The sequence below is a fragment of the Cyprinus carpio genome, chromosome A9, assembly GCF_018340385.1.
Source record: "Cyprinus carpio isolate SPL01 chromosome A9, ASM1834038v1, whole genome shotgun sequence".
NCBI classification, from domain to species: domain Eukaryota; kingdom Metazoa; phylum Chordata; class Actinopteri; order Cypriniformes; family Cyprinidae; genus Cyprinus; species Cyprinus carpio.
The window spans coordinates 13,995,539-14,012,859 of NC_056580.1; the positions used below are offsets into that span (position 1 = coordinate 13,995,539).

The 17,321-nt window shown below is 37.0% G+C and overlaps 1 protein-coding gene across 31 annotated transcripts in view; it reads left to right on the forward strand.

The window, feature by feature from the left end:
- Positions 1-17,321, forward strand: part of LOC109092039 (leucine-rich repeat flightless-interacting protein 2-like) — a 31,878-nt gene that overhangs the window by 12,243 nt on the left and 2,314 nt on the right. For 2 of the 31 annotated variants that reach the window (XM_042763659.1, XM_042763660.1), the window contains exons 3-23: positions 3,020-3,037; positions 3,629-3,685; positions 5,108-5,153; positions 5,397-5,446; positions 5,611-5,643; positions 5,978-6,046; positions 6,134-6,175; positions 6,374-6,433; positions 7,909-7,989; positions 8,668-8,724; positions 9,435-9,512; positions 9,884-10,028; positions 10,517-10,552; positions 10,677-10,802; positions 11,346-11,417; positions 11,821-11,991; positions 12,273-12,365; positions 12,484-12,576; positions 12,826-12,918; positions 13,219-13,342; positions 13,898-16,971. In XM_042763659.1, coding sequence (XP_042619593.1) covers positions 3,636-3,685; positions 5,108-5,153; positions 5,397-5,446; positions 5,611-5,643; positions 5,978-6,046; positions 6,134-6,175; positions 6,374-6,433; positions 7,909-7,989; positions 8,668-8,724; positions 9,435-9,512; positions 9,884-10,028; positions 10,517-10,552; positions 10,677-10,802; positions 11,346-11,417; positions 11,821-11,991; positions 12,273-12,365; positions 12,484-12,576; positions 12,826-12,918; positions 13,219-13,342; positions 13,898-16,227 — 3,849 coding nt within the window. In that variant the 5' untranslated portion in view covers positions 3,020-3,037; positions 3,629-3,635 and the 3' untranslated portion in view covers positions 16,228-16,971. Of the gene's footprint in view, positions 1-3,019; positions 3,038-3,628; positions 3,686-5,107; positions 5,154-5,395; positions 5,447-5,610; positions 5,644-5,977; positions 6,047-6,133; positions 6,176-6,373; positions 6,434-7,908; positions 7,990-8,667; positions 8,725-9,434; positions 9,513-9,883; positions 10,029-10,516; positions 10,553-10,676; positions 10,803-11,345; positions 11,418-11,820; positions 11,992-12,272; positions 12,366-12,483; positions 12,577-12,825; positions 12,919-13,218; positions 13,343-13,897; positions 16,972-17,321 lie in introns of those variants that run through there. The other 29 variants (XM_042763666.1, XM_042763655.1, XM_042763685.1 and 26 more) reach the window with 29 other exon arrangements.

The window sequence follows — 17,321 nt, forward strand, 5'->3', positions numbered from 1 at the left end:
TGTGAAACCCGCCCACTGCCAATTCACCCAATTGTATTTTGGCACCCCGGGTTGCCAGTTGGCAGAAAACACAGCGTATTTCATTCATCGTCAAGCGCGCCCGTTCCTGTTTGTGTCATCAATCTGGAGACCTGCTTGTGTGTCGAGTCTGAGGAGGAGGGCCCAGGTGAAAAAAACCCTCTCCATTATTTTGAATTTGGACTGCAATACCAAGTTCAACCACTCAGTGTCAATCCTACATAAAGCACCTCATTCGCTTTCATTGTATGGACCAAAAAAAAAATTTTTTTTTCAAAATATCTTCTTTTGTGTTCCACGGAAGAAATAAACAAATAAAGACTTGGAACCACATGATTTACATTTTTGCATGAACTGTCTGATTATTGACAGCATGTGTGGCATAATATTGGCTCATCCTCCACTTTGGAAAAATTAATTGGAATACAATAACATACACTTTATTTAATTTGATTAGGTTGTTTGAGGAATATATTCAAATAGCTTTAACAATCATGAAAAAGAAATGGCGTGGACTTTCTTTATGCTCATTTTGTTGTAGCACCTTTCAGCTTTACTGCTGGTTTTGTACTTTTACCCCTAATTTTGGCAAAAGATTACAGGTCATTCTCAGTTACATTACATTTACTGTAAGCCTTTAAAGACTTTATAGATGTTGATATATTCATTTCTTTTGTCAGGATTTTGGTACTATAATAGTACGTTGCCTGAACATTCCTCATAGTTAAGAGAGCTGGATTTAAAGAAATGGTATAACATTTGGTTCCAACTCATGGATATGCGCATGGCTAATTCTGGGTAATTAGTGTTAATGCACTGTGACTGTTGATGCTGGTTTGCTACAGCTGACTTCACACAGTAAATGGGACAAGAATGGCATGGTTCAGTAGTATGAATTTAAAAGAGTTGAAGATTCCTTAAGATATTTAAGGATATTTGGTTAAGTGCATATGAACGAAGTTACTCTGGGTCCATCGGATGCCACTAGACAACCCACACTGTGATACCTGAGCTTAGAAGCAACAGACTTATGTCATGAAGATAAACACATTCTTTAAGTATACCCAGGTCACACTTGACAGATTAGTTAGCATTCAGAGTTAAGCCCGGTCTGAACAGGAGGTGTGTGAGAATGTTAAGGGTGTGTGTTTTGTGGCTTTAAAACTCCAGTCAAGTCTTAAAGTAGATTATGAGCTTTCAGCCGTACCTGCAGCGGGTTAACAGATTTAGTTCCCATTCAGTTCTCACTGTCTGGCTGTGATCATTACGCTGATCGCAAACACAATGATTTAAGATTGAACATGCTGGGATGAAAAATAGTTTAATCCGGACTTTGTGAAGATGAGCTAGCGCACACAGGCTATGTGGTTTGGATTTTATGACAGATTATGTCTTTGGAGTCATAGAAAGTCTCTGTCTCCCTTAGTCCTGAGGTAGATGGGGGCTCTCTGAGACTATCAGGACAGCTTGGAAGCAATTAGTGCATAGAAGGGCTAGGAAAGTGATCAATGGGAGACCCCAGACCCCTCTGCTGAGGAAGGTGAGGTTGTAGATGAGCATGGAAAGATAAGGCATACTGACTTAATGTGTTAATAATTAAGTAACAGATTTATTGATGCATTTGATACCTTTTAACTATACAAGTTAACTATCAGGTGATCTGATTAAGTGTGTTTTTTTTTTTCCAGGTTTTATTTGTTGACAATGACCTGTCGACTTAATGAACACTTCTAAAACTGTTATGTGCTAGTCAGAAGGTTGAATGTAGATTCTACCAAGGGTATTTATTTATTTTGTGCCAGATGCAGTTATGCATGCTATGGTTATTTATTTTTAAAAAAAGTTTTCTTTTGTGCCTTTTGGAGTACATGGTAACTTTTCTTCTAATACCCTAACAATTTCGTAGTTTCTTTGGCTAATTCTGTGAGAGTGCAGAGTTTTGCAAAAATAAAAGAGCATTGATGTTGTGCAAAAGTCTCTAAATTGATATATAAGGTGTTAAAGGTAATTTAAAGGAAGAGGTTTTGTTACAGGAATGTTGGATGAATAAACCACTCATCAAAACTTGGGGAAACCAGTTAGGTGAGATTCTGTAGGTTTTTCAGTAAGTAGTGAAAGTGTTCACTACTGCACTGTTTATACTGTATAATAATTAGATTAAAATGTTTGATTTAATTATTAAAATGTACAACAAACTGTTAAAGAGATGTCTTTTTATATCTAGAAAACTGCTTTTGTTTAGGTTTTATCTATTTACAGTGTTTAGCTTTGTCATTAGCAGGAGGTTAGTGCATTTTTAAGTATCAAAATTTACTGTGGTGACCATAGTGTGCTGTTGGTAGCTGGATGTTTTAAGAATCTTCAGCTTATCTGCTGATGTTGTAATTACTCGTGAAAACGTAATGGTCAAGAACAAGTATACAAGTGTGTTAGTGTAAACGTTGCACTGCTATACTAATCCAGTGCTGTTCATTGGTTTGATCATTAGTGGGCTAAATGAAACCTTAAACTTCAGTGGAAAGAATCCTGTTACCCCATAAACCAGATTACATGACCTTCTGTAACTCTTGAGTTTGTTCTCAGATATCTGAACAATTTATTGCATGACATAATTCAGATGCTTTTATAAACTTGCAGTGTGATTTTTAAAATTCCTGGCTGACAATTAGATTTTATCTGTGATGCCACTGAGTTTTGCTGCTTGTTGATCCACTTGACCTTCATGTGTTCTTTGAGTCAAGTGTGTGAACTGTTGTTGTTTTCTCTAAATGTAAGCTTACTTGTAAGGCTAGGTAACATGACACTGAACTGACAGATTGCTAAACCTTTAACAGCTTTCCCTTTTCATTCCATTATCTTTGAGTACACAATCTTCCACTTGGTTAGTTCTCTTTCGTGTCAAATAATCAAATCCCTCTTTTTCCCCACTTTCCTTTCCCCATCTGGTGGCTTTCTTTCCTTTGCTCATCTGATCCTGTTTTGCTGGCCTCCTGTGATGTAGATTTATCAGGTGCAGAAGGTAGGACATCTGATGCTGAAGATCTACTCTACAGACTCATGTACAAAAACTGTCACTGGGGCAGTACCCTTTCAAATGGTACATCTTTGTACCTTACTTACCTCTAAAGCAGAGAGGGGGGGTCAAACTCAATTCATGGAGGGCCAGAGCCCTGCAGAATTTAGATTCAACCCTATCTAAACACACCTGATCTAGCTAATCAAGTCATTCAGGCTTATTTAAAAACTACATGGTATGTGTGTTGGAGCAGGGTTGGAACAAAACTCTGCAGGTCTCCGACCCTCCAGGAATTGAGTTTGACACCCCTGCTCTAAAGGGTACCATCCCAGTGGTAGCATTTCTTTGGGCATATTTTAATTCCTTTCCTTTAGTTGTTGCTTATTTAGCTGTTTCTGTTCTTTTCATGATTTTTTTTTCTTAGGTTTTAGCATCTTTTTTCTTTTTCACAATCTCTGGACATCACTAATCTATATTAATGTATCCTTCTAATATCAAATTCTCTTAGTCTAATGTAATTATCTTTATATTATTCTTGTCACCGGAACTTCCTTATTTTTTCTCTCCTGGGTTCTGCTGCATTTCTCTTTACAGAAATACTATGGACTGGATAACCTGGACAACAAATGGGGGGACATTGAGCAGTGGATGGTACATTCACTGTTGAGATTGTGCTTTTTTCTAGACCTCTAAATTCATCAGCATGTGATTTTTGGCATGATAGGGATCCATTGCATGCAGGACACGTTCATGTTCTGTTTGTTAATAATTTACAGAGTTTTAATGTTGGATATCAGGGTTGCGTGTCTCAACACTAGGTCAATAACTCTGCATAGCTGATTTGCATTTTCACAAGTTGTCAACAAATGAAATAAGCCATTGTTCATCTGTTTACTGCCATTTGTAGATATTTTAATGTACCCTAACATTAAAAAATTTGGGGTCAATAAGATTGTTTTAAATAATTTTGAAATAAATCTTGTTATGCTTACCAAGGCTGCATTTATTGTTTAAAAAAAAAGGTAAAAAAAAAAAGGTAAAAAAAAAAAAAAAAAAAAAAAAAAAAAAAAATATATATATATATATATGTATATATATATATATATATATATATATATATATATATATATATATATATATATATAATATAATAAATATTGTGAAATATTAGAATTATTTTTTTTAATTATTATTTTAAAATGTCATTTTGTGATAGCAAAGCTATTTAATTACAGCAGCCATTACTCCAGTTTTCAGTGTTACATTACATGATCCTTCAGGAAGTAATATGCTGATTTAATGCTCAAGAAACATTTCTTAATAGCAATGTTTAAAACTATATTTTATATGTTCAAATGAACAATATAGATTTAAAAAGGAAATCTTTTGTAACATTATAAATGTCTTTACTGTCAATTTGATGAATTTAATGCATCATTGCTGAATAAAAGTAAAAATAAATCTTACTGACCCCCAAGAATGTCAATGTATTACAGCTTTTCACGTTATTTTACAAAAAATATTGTGCATTGTTTTATGTCTTGAGTTTTTGGTTTGTCTGTTTTTAACACAATTGCTCTTGCATCCGTTATTACTGATTTGCATGCTGTCTTTGCATACACTGCCACAGCTCAACTTTGCTTATTCCTTCTCTTCTCTTCTCTTCTCTTCTCTTCTCTTCTCTTCTCTTCTCTTCTCTTCTCTTCTTCTTCTCTCTCTCTCTCTCTCTCTCTCTTCTCTTCTTCTCTTCTCTCTCTTCTTCTCTTTCCTCTCTCTCTTCTCCCTCTCCCTCTCCCTCTCCTCTCTCCTCTCCTCGTTCGCTCTCCTCTCCTTCCTCTCCTCTCCTCTCCTCTCATTTCCTCGCCTCTCCTCTCCTCTCCTCTCTCCTCTCCTCTCCTGCTCCTCTCCTCTCCTCTCCTCTCCTTCTCTCCTCTCCTTCCTCCTCCTCTCCTCCTCCTCTCCTCTCCTTCTCCTCTCCTCTCCTTCTCCTTCTCCCTTCTCCTTCTCCTTCTCTCTCTCCTCTCTCTCCTCTCCTCTCCTCTCCTCTCCTCTCCTCTCCTCTCCTCTCCTCAGGAGGACAGTGAGCGATATACACGTGTCTCACGGAGACATGCTTCGGTTTGTATCTCTTTCTTTTAACTGTCTGTCCTTCTAAACCTTCCATAAATACTTCTCTAGCAAAACACTTCACAACAAGTTTGTTTTTTTTTTATTCCAAATGCAAATACTTTAAGTCAGACTTATTTTGGGGCTCACTGTACACTGATGTGCTGTTTATGTGCATAGTGGTGAATTTTATGTCTTTAAACTCTTGCTGAATGTGGAGTCCATCTAATTTGACCTTTTTTTCTCATCCATCAAGTGTCAGATGATGAAGAACAGATGTCAGTGGGGAGCAGGAGCAACATACGGGTCAGTATCGGTGTAACTCTATAGTTTCTTTCAAACCTTCTGTGCTGTTGGTCAGAGTGTTTGGTGCAGGTGTATATGAGTGTGTGCTTGCTATGTGTTGTCTAAGGTTATAAAACAGTCCAAAATGTTCTTCATACTGATGGTGGTTTTGTTTGTCTGGGCAGTTGGATTTGGATGCGGCGGGTGCTTACGGCGGGGTAAGAATCTCAGGGTGGGAAATGTTTCTTTGGGCACGAATGCTATGTCATTATTTTCAGGTTCCTGTTAAAGTAAAATGAGCACATAATGGAGTTCACAAGACGTTTTTGTTTTTGCACTGTGGTGTGTTTCAGCTAAACAAGTTTTGAATTGTTTCCTCAACATTACAAATGAAGGGGGTGTGGTCTGTACTCTGGATTTTATCAGATATGACCACACGTGACTGTAACATTTTTGTGTCTGAATCTTCACCTGCATGTTCACAACTCTGAAGTATTGAGCAGTTAATTCTGCGGTTTTAATCCTGCTTCCATTTCCCACCATCCTGTCCAGCTTCCCCAGGCCTCCTCCTATCAGTCACATAAGAAGTCCAAGAAAAAGAAGAAACATTCTTCCAAAACTGTACGTTCACAGCACTTATGCACGTCACATTTGTGTTGTGTAACAAGAAGATGTAATATCAATCACAACTTGTTGTCTATCCCACAGAGCAATGGCTATGATGATGATCTCAGCACATTGTCTAGTCGGGTTAGTGGCCCAAATAACTGTGTGATGATGGTGTCTGAGTATTAATTAGTGTGTTGGTTCACCTATAATGACATCCAGGAGGCTGTTAATTTAGATGGATTTGTGAGGATCATGATGCAGTAGTGTGACTAACTGTGGTGTGACGTGGTACAGATGAGTGTGAAGTTTGTAAACTGAACTTGGTGTATTTGTGCGCAGAGCTCCAGACTCAGTGATGAGAGCAAAATGTCTCGCTCCTCTAGACTTGATCGGCAGTCGGTGGGTCTCAATCCGGCATCTCTTTGTGTGATTAACATGAAAAGTATGAAAATATATCTAACCTGAGTGGACGATTGCCATTGTCTTTGAGAAAGCATGATAGATTTGTTACAAAATACCCTAGTGGTCGGATTATATATATATAAAGTGTCTGAAGACTTTTATTTTGACATTATTTAGGACTTTTATTTAATATTTATTTATTGATATTACAGATTCAAGAAGTTGCTATCTATAGTATAAATTTGTTTCTAATTTAATTTCTAATTATTTCTAATTTAGTAAATGTTAAGTAAAATAAATGTAATATTTTAAGCATTATATTGCTTGCTTTATTTCTTTTTTAAATCTCTATTCGTCAACCACTACAAAAACACGTTTTTAGCTGATTTGCTGGTATCCCAACTGTTCAGGCTGATCTGGTTTGCTGGTTTTAAAAGGGGTAATGGATACTTAAGCTGAGAAACCAGCATGCCAGCCAGGTTAATGCCAACTTGGCCAGTCTGGCAGACCAGCTAGATCAGATACAATTCTGAAGGGTTTAGGATTTAGATACAGTAGTCACTTGTAAAATCGTAGATGTAACATGACTACTTAGTACAGGTTTGTTTCCATGCAACAGTTTTATGCATGTGAATTGTAGCAAAGTTAAAGGCTTTTCACACTTAAATGTTTGCTCTAGGTAGTGTTAAACTCTTTTGATCTGCAAATTACACTGCCAGATATGTGAACTGTAAAGTCTCAACCCTGGGTAATGTATAAACAGTGTGCAGCATGAATTAAGATAATTATTGCGAAAAGTTTTAAAAATTATTCTGGGTGAACATTTTCAAGTGTGAAAAGCCCATTTGTGACCCTGGACCACAAAACCAGTCATAAGGGTCAATTTTTCGAAATTGGGATTTATACATCATCTCAAAGCTAATTAAATAAGCTTTCCATTGATGTATGGTTTGTTATGATATGACAATATTTACCCAAGATACAACTATTTGAAAATCTGGAATCTGAGGGTGCAAACAAAAATCTAAATATTGAGAAAATCACCTTTAAATTTGTCCAAATGAAGTTCTAAGCAATGCATATTACTCATCAAAAATTAAGTTTTGATATATTTACAGTAGGAAATTTATAAAATATATTCATGGAACATGATCTTTACTTAATATCCTAATGATTTTTTGCATAAAAGAAAAATCTATCATTTTGACCCATACAATGTATTTTTGGCTATTGCTAAAAATATACCCCAGCAGCTTAAGACTGGTTTTGTGGTCCAAGGTCACATTTAGTACCATTTCTGACTTCAGCTGGCATGATGCCCTTACATTGCACATTTTAGTGTGGTAAAACAGTTAGATGGTCTCCCTCAACATTTTCTCAACATCTCTCCCGTCGTCACTCTGTACATCTCTCACACGTCTGTCTTCATCAGTTCATCATTCAGTCATCTGTATTATTTCCCGTCACTTTAGAATGCCTACTATTCATCTGAGCTGTACAGCAGCAGTAATTATTCCTCTAAACGTCAAGCCCCTTCCTACAATGGCTACCAGGTCTGTCATCTTCATCCTCTCCTTTCATCCCACTGAATATCTATCCACTGCTTAAATCCCCTCTTTCTCTTTTCTTGTGCCTATCAATTTTTTTCTGTCATGTCCACTTTATTTTGCAGTTATTCTCCCCTTTTTCAGTCTGAATTTCATTTGAAATGTTCATCTCTCCTGTCTGTTCAGCTGTCTTTGCTGCACAGCATGAAGCACAGGCTTTGTGCTGCTCCTCATATTACACTCTGCCCCACATATATACACACACACACACACACACACACCTATTTACTGTTTTCACCAATTTTCTGTGATCTTGTTCTAACTTTTACATCATTTTCTGAGTCAGCTGACATTTTAAAAGGTGATTTATCTAATGAATAACAATATCAGCTTATGAAATCTGGATAATTAAAATGTTAAAAAACTTACACACTAGTTATAGACCTTTTTATACTAGTTATAGACCTTTTCCTCAGCAACCTGACAGAAAGCAGATGACATGGAATCATCTGAATGTGATGAAAGACAGCTGTATTTATGCACTGTGCACAAAAGGAGAGCTGAGACTGTTGAGAGAGTTTGCGTGCTCACTTGCCCATAGTGCTTATGGGTAAGACCTCGAGGCATGAGAAGGTGATATAAAAGCTGTTTCTCTTCTGTGTGTTTATATCTGTCTGTCATCAGGGCTCTGTATATGAGGACAGTCTCTACAGTGGCTCTCGACGGTCCAGTGCTCGTGCTGTAAGAACGATAGAGCTAAACTGTGCATGAAAATTACAGTGTACTCCTAGTTAACCTGTGGATTCAGTTCCCTAACCATTAACATGTTTTTATTTTTAGTTTGTAATGTTGACTCACAGTGGTTAAATTCAGGGTTCCTGCATACCCATAAAATGTTATGTCTCTCAGATCATTTTCAAAATATCACTTGTGTATGTATTTGCAGATAGTGGGGTTGTTGTGTGTGATTTAGAGGCTAAAAAAGTTTGCTTATGCAGGTCAAAGAAATGTTTTTTTACAGACCTGAAATGTGTTTTGTGAATGCCATAAAGCTAAAAGTGATTGTAGGTGTGTTTTTCTATTTTAATTTTCTATTTTAATTCAATTTAGTTTTTCTCATTTTTATTAATAATTAAAATCTTCCATGTAGTCTCTTCAATTAATAAATGCATAATCTTAAAAATAAACAAAACCCTGTTTAAAATGGTTTTAGGTGCAGTATAGCATGTCACACTTCAGGTCATAACTCAAATTTTATGTCGACTACCAGCTTGTTTTTTCTCTGCTTGTGAATTTGTATTGCACGTAGATTTGTACATATTTTATATGTGTGGCGACTGTATCCGGCCTGAAATGTCTGACGATCTTCAATCCATTTTGTGTATATACATGTGCACTGTCTCTCTGATTCGTCACGTTCTCATAGTGTGTGTGTTTGTGTGTTCCTCCAGTCCTCTGAATGTAGTGGTTTCCTGGGCTCAAGCTCTAGGACTTCGTCCAGAGCAAATTCTGCGTGTGGCAGTCCAGTGGTGAGCAACTTTACTGTCACTGATGCCCAAGATTACCATGGACCATCACAATTATATTTCATAATTTGTTTTCTCAGTGACAGATTCAGTTACAGCTACATACATCCAGTGCCTACTGTGTGTCATTGATTGTTGATGTTTCTAGCTGAGTCAGTGGATGGAGATGCTTTTAGTCTATGTTAAATTGTTTAATTAATAGATGTTTACCTGTTAAGTAGGATTAAATTACTTTAACAGTGTAAGAAAGGACATCTGAGGTAGTGTGTGTGTTTGTGTACATTCTTTCTTTGGGTGCATGCAAAAAGTCAATTGTTAAACTTGGATAGTTGAGACCTCACAAATAGCTGAAATACTTCTCGCATTGATGTCAGTTGCTACCATCTGGTGGTTTCAGAGGACTGCAGCAGCTCAGTGGCTAGTTTCATGCGCAGCACAGCTAGTATCAGTGGCCTCTCTAGAGACCTTGACCGTGTGGACGTCCCTGACCTGCCAAATGTTAATGGGAGACTTTCTATGGTACGAGAGTGAAAACTTCGGGTTCATGTGATTTGTAGTGGCTGATGCCTTGATTTAAATTGTGTGTGTGTGTATTGGCATGTCGAATTGAGGTGATGGTCTGCATGTAAGATGGACAGTGGTCAACTGATTCAGTGAACTGGTTTTATGTGCAGAAAACCACAGAAGTCTGATGCTTGTCATGATGCTTGAAAGAAATTTCCAATTGTTAATATTATAATTCAGGTTCATTTGTAAAAGATGTATTCGCAAACACCTTGAGAATTATTACAGAATTGTTTGCTGCTTGCTTTTGGTTTATCAATGTTACTGATCAAATGCAATCATTGTGTTTTGAAGCTTTGCAGCTTGACTTGAACTGATTTTCTTCCTCTAATGGAAAAATATCTTTTTACTTACTTTTTTGTGTGTGTGGACAGCATGAATCCGAATGAATGAATAAGAGACTACAAAATCTATTTACTGTGTATCATCTTGTTTATTTACAGGTAGATGACAGGTTAGAGCGAGACTACTTGGAAAAGGTTTGCAATCCCCCCTCCCCCATTTTTTTTTTTTTTTTTTGTGTAGCTTTTTAACCATTTAAACCTATTCTCATGATAAACTGTATAAATGAGCGATATAACCTATGACTTGCTGTGTTTTTAGGGTTCTTCACGAGCATCGACTATTTCCGGAGCCACTCTTACTTCTCTGGGTGGGACATCCTCACGGAGAGGAAGCGGAGACACATCCATCTCTGCTGACACAGAAGCATCCATAAGGGAAATCAAGGTGTGTGTCTCTTTGTCTAGTGCCAGTTTCAATTTAAACAGCAGTTTTATGTAACCACATGATATGATACCATGATTTCCTGGTATGCTTTTGCTCTTAACAGTGCTATTAACTTGAATCCAAGTTAATAGCACTGTAACATAGCATTGTTTTTATAATTATATTTACTTATAATATAATTTAGTCTGATAAGAATTCATTGCTCATTTTCATCACTCTTGCTCACAGAAACAACTTTCACAGACAGCAGCTCAGCACACTATCACTTTCTTTGTCTGTGTTGATCAGTCCTGTTCCTCCGCTCGAATCAAACACACCTGAAAAAGATAACTAAGATTTTGTGTTTGTGTGTTGAACTCTTCAGGAGCAGGACTGACCACCTTCTATGATCTGCTTCACTGTTAATTTCTACAGCTTTGTACTTGTGTCTTGCACAGTAATTCATCCGAAATCAGTCTGGCGTTCTTTACCCTTTCATTGCTCTTCCTTCACTGCATCCTTTATCCTTCCTTCTCATCCTCACTCTTCATGCTTTTCATTCAGGAGATCCATGAGCTTAAGGATCAGATTCAAGATGTGGAGGCGAAGCACATGCAGAACCTCAAAGAGCTCAAGGTACATGGCTGGTAAAGGCAGTGCAAGTCAAAAGCCCAGCGAGAACCTGCTCTCTTTGAGTTATATATGACAGTGTTTGCACAACATATGTTGTGTTTTTTAACCAGATGAGATGATGTGAAATTAGTCTCTGGTTCTTATCTGTCTCTCGTCTTGCATGTTTTATACATCTATGCCATTGAAGTCTATAGCCTCATTTTCTCTGCCTTGCTTTATCTTATTCTCCAAAGCATATCGTACACATCCCTTTCCATGATTTAATTTGATTTGATTTTAATTTTAATGAGAAATTTAAATTAAAATAGTGTTCAAGACTGATGTAGAGGTTGTGGTATTATAAAGCATGTTCAGACGTGTTTGTGAGTGTTTGCTGGTTTTCAATGTGATGTCCAACTTTTTAAAGGATTCCCTTTTGGAAATGGAGGAAAAGTACCGTAAGGCCATGGTATCCAATGCACAGCTGGACAATGAGAAGACCAATATGATGTATGAAGTGGACACTTTGAAAGACTCTTTAACGGAACTGGAGGAGATGCTCTTTGAAACACGCCGTGAGCTTGAGGAAAAGTGTAAGGTCTGTACAGTCAGGTGTGCATTATAAGAAGTTGCAGTAATGCTTTGTTGTAATACATTGTCGAATCACAAAAAATAGATTCCGTTTTAAAATAGTAAGAGCTTTTAATTGGCATTTTTATTCATTAATTATATTTTTTATGTAATCTTTTTTTTTTTTTCTTTTTTTTTATTAAAATAGAATGGTGTACAAATGGTGTTTTTGTGCTTTAATCTCAGTGAATATATGCTTAAATATTACTTTTTAAAAAAATTAAAAATAAAGGCAGTTTTATGTTTTAGGACCTTGAACGAGAGAAGCATGCTCATAGTATACTGCAGTTTCAGTTCAATGAACTGAAGGAGACGTTGAAACAGAGTGAAGAACTGCTCACTGTGAGTATTTATGTCTCTGTGTCTTTTTCAAGTGCTTGGCTTATCTGCCCCTCTGCTTTAACAGCTTCTCTCCTTCCTTCATCTGTGGTCTTCTTCAATGCTAAATACCTCTCTCTAGGAGATTCGTCAATTACGGCTCAAGCAAGATGGCTATGTTAGGGAGATTTCTGACCTCCAGGAAACTGTTGAGTGGAAGAATAAAAAAATTGGGGTATGATCCCTCAGTATCCAACTCCTGTAAAAATTGTATTTGTCATTACCTTCACTGTAAGAGAATTATAATTTAACCTTTCAAACATATAGTCGTAGATTAGCTCAATTCTACATCTGTTTCCTGCTACAATCTATCTGTCATTGCCAAACTGTTCTTGTTGTCTGCAGCACTGATGTTATCATTGCTTTCACCTTCTTTTTCTCCTCTTGGCCGCATCTTTGCCAAATCCCTTCTGGTGCTGTTCAGGCATTAGAAAGGCAGAAGGAATTTTCTGATGCCATTCGAAATGAGCGGGATGAGCTTAGAGATGAGGTTGTTCAGCTCAAAGATATTTTGAAGGTATTGATATATGTGGTGAAAACTAGGGCTAATTCTTTTTTCATTAACACTTCCTTACAAAACAGCTTTGTAATAATTTTTAGTAACCTAAAGATGTTAAGATCCAGAATATAATATAAATCGAGACTTATTCAGCTAACACACAGCTTCTAACTGAGTAAACAGAATAGTAATCATAATATTTTTGCATTCACAAATATATAAGTTTAAAAATAATAACTCTAGGCTCAGTGCATCTAAAATGATCACAAATCTGTTTTTATGCTAAGTAAACTAATATTGAATTTTTTTCCTGTCCAGAAACATGGCATTGTCCTTGGACCCGACTTAGCCACCAATGGAGAAACAGGTGAAGAAGTCGGAAAGGCTGATCAGAATTCTCAAACAGCGTCAACTGAAATCCGAGAGGGGAGTAGTGTACTAGGTAAGCTGCTTTTCTTAACTTTATTCATTGCATGCTAACATTTTTTATCTTTGTCACTTTGCATTTTCATCTTGTACAGCTTGAGCCAAGTCTAACCAAACTATTTCTGTGTGCATGGTACAAATGCACCTTCACATTAACATCTCTCACACTTTCCGCTTCCCTGTAACTGCTTTGCATATACAGCTAGAATGAAAGTTAACACTACAGAGTCATGTCACTTTCTTGAGTCCATATTCCAGTACTCTGCTGGACAAGTGTTTAAAAAATTGCTGAAAATGTTTCATCATCCTTGATTTAAAATCAAAATCAAGAGAAGGATTTGCAGAGTAGTTTGTTTAGTTCTTGACATTACTGTGGGGTTTTCTTCTTTGGGACATCTTTCAACACATTTTATATATTTATGGGTTTAAGAGCTTTGCCATGGAGTCTTCGTTTTTTCACTCCTTTCCCTTTGTCTTTTTCTTCTCGCTCTAAACATTTGGCAAATATTCAATGGCTTCTACAGACATATTTCTTTTGGCTTTAACTACTGACACCTCAATCATCTCCCAGGCACTCATCAGTTGAAGGTGTGTAAAGACCAGCAACAAAAAGATTTGGATGACGGGGTGCCAGGGAATCAGCAGTTTTCACATGCCCAGTTCAGTTCTTCAAACACACCTTTAGAACCAAGTATGGAGAATGGAGAACTTGGGGACCAAATGATTCAGGGTGTAGAGCAGCTTGAGAATAGACCTGAAGAACCGCCAGGTTCTGTTGGTGATGATGAACTCACTGCAACAAGACCCAAGGAGGAGATCAAATTGGAGGCACATATACCGGAAGATTTAAGAAGTAATACTGTGGAATTAGAGAGCAAAGTTCACAAGGATGGACATTTGGAGACAGATCAACAAGAGAGAGAATGTGTCAAACCTAGTCAGGTCATCAAGGAGGAAACTCCTTCAGAGTTGGTCTCTGGTTCAGTCCATGATGAAACTGATAAACCTGGTGAGACGGTGCTTGATGATAAAGTCCAAGAGGAGCCTGTAGAATCATCTCAGACCGAGATGCTTGCTAAAACCCAAGGTGCCAGTGCTTCAAATAAAAAGAAGAAAAAGAAGAAGAAAAACAAGCAGAAGCAGAAACAGAGTGACAAGCAAGAGAGTGACAGAAAGATAGATGACAAGAATGAAACCGTTTGTAGTGAAGACAATCCAAACCAAAAAATGAAGGATGATCTAGAAGGAAACCATCAGGATCCATCAGGGAATGATAAATCCGAAACAACAATGAATACAGATGTCCCACATGATGCTAAAAGAACCAGTGAATTGGAAGGTATTGAAACAACAGACACAAATATAAATGTTGATGATGCTCAAGATAAAATTCTGTTAGTTACAGATGAAGCTGATTTAGCAGGAATTTCTAAAACAATCTCAAATTTTGATTGCCCTGAATCTGCCAATGGCGTGCTTTCAGATGATCTGTCCAGCAATATTATCTCTAACCCCGCAAACATAATTGATGAACACACTGAGGTTTCAACAAATCCTGACTCTGAAGCTGTAATCTTTAGCTGTGAGCTTGTATCTTCAGAAACAAAGACTTCACTGCCTCATGAATCTTCTGCTCAGTCAATGGATGCTGTTGAAGGGGGTGTTGAGTCCACCAGCAGCTTTGAGAACATTGAGTTGAAATCTGCATCGTTAGACATCAAGGAAGTGGAGAGTCATCTGAAATGTGAAGTAGAAGAACAGGAGGAAAAGCTCGAGAATATTGATCTTGATGGGACCACCAACCCTGAAGATCAAGATGACTCTGCTCTTCCCAATTCCCCTGTAATGGAGAAGGTGGAAAATGAAGCTGAAAGGGTAATCCAGGAACAACCTGTTCACCAGCCAATGGAAAGCCAACTTCAAGACAGTATTGGAGCAGAACTGGACCAGGAAGAGGTTGAGACACAAGATGAACTGGATAAAGAAAACCTTAAAGTGCCTACTGAAATAGTGTTTGATGGAAGCCATGTTGACAACACTCCTTTAATTGAAACCCAGGTTCAGGTTGTGCATGAGGATCTCCTGTCTTCCAATGAAGCAATTCGGGATTCAGTTGGAGAGTCAGATGCTTCTGACCAAAAACCCAATGTAGAAAAAGATGAGGAAGAAAGATCAATCCAAAATCAGATTACACTTGAAGTACAACTGCCTGAAGATGAAGAAGAACTTCTGGTAAAGTCAGATGTGGCTGCTCAAGAGCTCAAGGAAGAAGATGAGAAAGAGGAAGATGAAGGAGAATCATTTGATTTTGATGAAATGGATCTTGAAGCATCATCAGATGCCCCTCTAAAAAACTTTCTAGATCAGCCAAATGAGGAAGTTACTCTTTTAAATGAAAATGTCCAAGAAGCAAGCCAGGAACACCAAAGCAATGTCACTGATGAGGACCAAACTCAAGAAGATGAACATCTAGAACTTGCAGATCAGGAATCAAAGCCAAAGGAGCAGAAAGATGATGGACAAGACACAGAAAACCCACAAACAACAACAGATGTAGATGGATGTTTAACAGAGGACAGCCAAATCAACAGTGGAGTCAGACCTAATGATCAGCAGCATGATATTACTGGAATTAAAGAAGATGCATTTGAGGAGCATCGGCAGGCATCTGAAGATGTGACGCTCAATGAAGGAGTTAATCTGATCTCAGAGGTGGAGACAAGAAATGTAGGCCATGAGGTCAATAGTTCTATTCATCACGAAAAAAAAGCATCAAATATTTCAGGAGATCAGGACGTTGAGAAGGAAACCACAGAAAGCAACAGGGAAGATGAAAGAAAAGAATCGAAGAAAAGCGGGAAAGGGAAAGGCAAGGGGAAAGAAGACTGTAAAATGTCTTAATAGACAAGGACATTGCTGAGTCTATTCTCAGCATCTTCAATTTAAGAAGTAATTTGCACTTATGTAGGTCCTAATGAAAATAAATTGGGACCATTACTTTGGAGAAGCCTAAGAAACCAAAGTGATCTTACATTCAAGCCCAATTATCAGTCACTGCAGCTGTTTCAGCAAATATATTTTATACATGAATGTTTTACACCAGATTAACAATACTGAATGAACACTGGAAATTAGTTCAAACGGTATTTAAAATCCCAAAACCAATCACACATTGAATGCTAGCAGCAATGGGTATAAAGTGTCATATTTATTATGAAATTTCACATGAGAATGGATAAAATGTTTCTCATAAGAATACATGAGTAATATGTGTCTCTCTTTTGGAAATTACCAGCTTTCTGTCTGTGCTGCAGTCATGTTTAGCAGCTTCTCAATTATAGTCTTTTCAGTTACAAAGGACCCATAATGTATTTGGTTTAAATGGGTGTTATGTTGTATAAAATTGTGGTAAATAAAAAAAAAAATGTTATTGTGTGCCAACCCCTTGTTAAACATTCCTCTAAATTTTGAAGTTACTTTGTAACTTTGTAGGTACATTTTGTTTTTACAGTTAATTTGTTGGGAGATATGATTGAAAACAAATGGAAATATTTGTTTCTGTTTGGTGAAGATGCTGTTGGGAAATTGAGACCTAGTGTATGTTAATTGAACCATTTATGTTCAAATAAAACTTAAGCAAATATATGTTTTACAGTATTGTTTATTGACTGTGTTACAGCAGACGTTTTTAGTTATAATTTAATTTTCCAGCTGTAAGATAAGTTTTTATCATACAGTGTTAGAGAAAATGTAACTAAACTGCTTCAGATAACAATAACTTATTTGTAATGATTTAAAAAAATGCTTTTTTTTTTTTTTATCATGAAAGTTTTAATTTTCAGGACATGAATTATAGTATGTCACGCACTCATTGCATAACCTCAAGTAAGCTCACATCATGAAAATCACTGACATGTAATAGATGTACTGATTGAGTGAACGCTGAGAGATTTGACTACATGAGGCTGAAGCCTCTAATGTCACTGAAGTTTCTG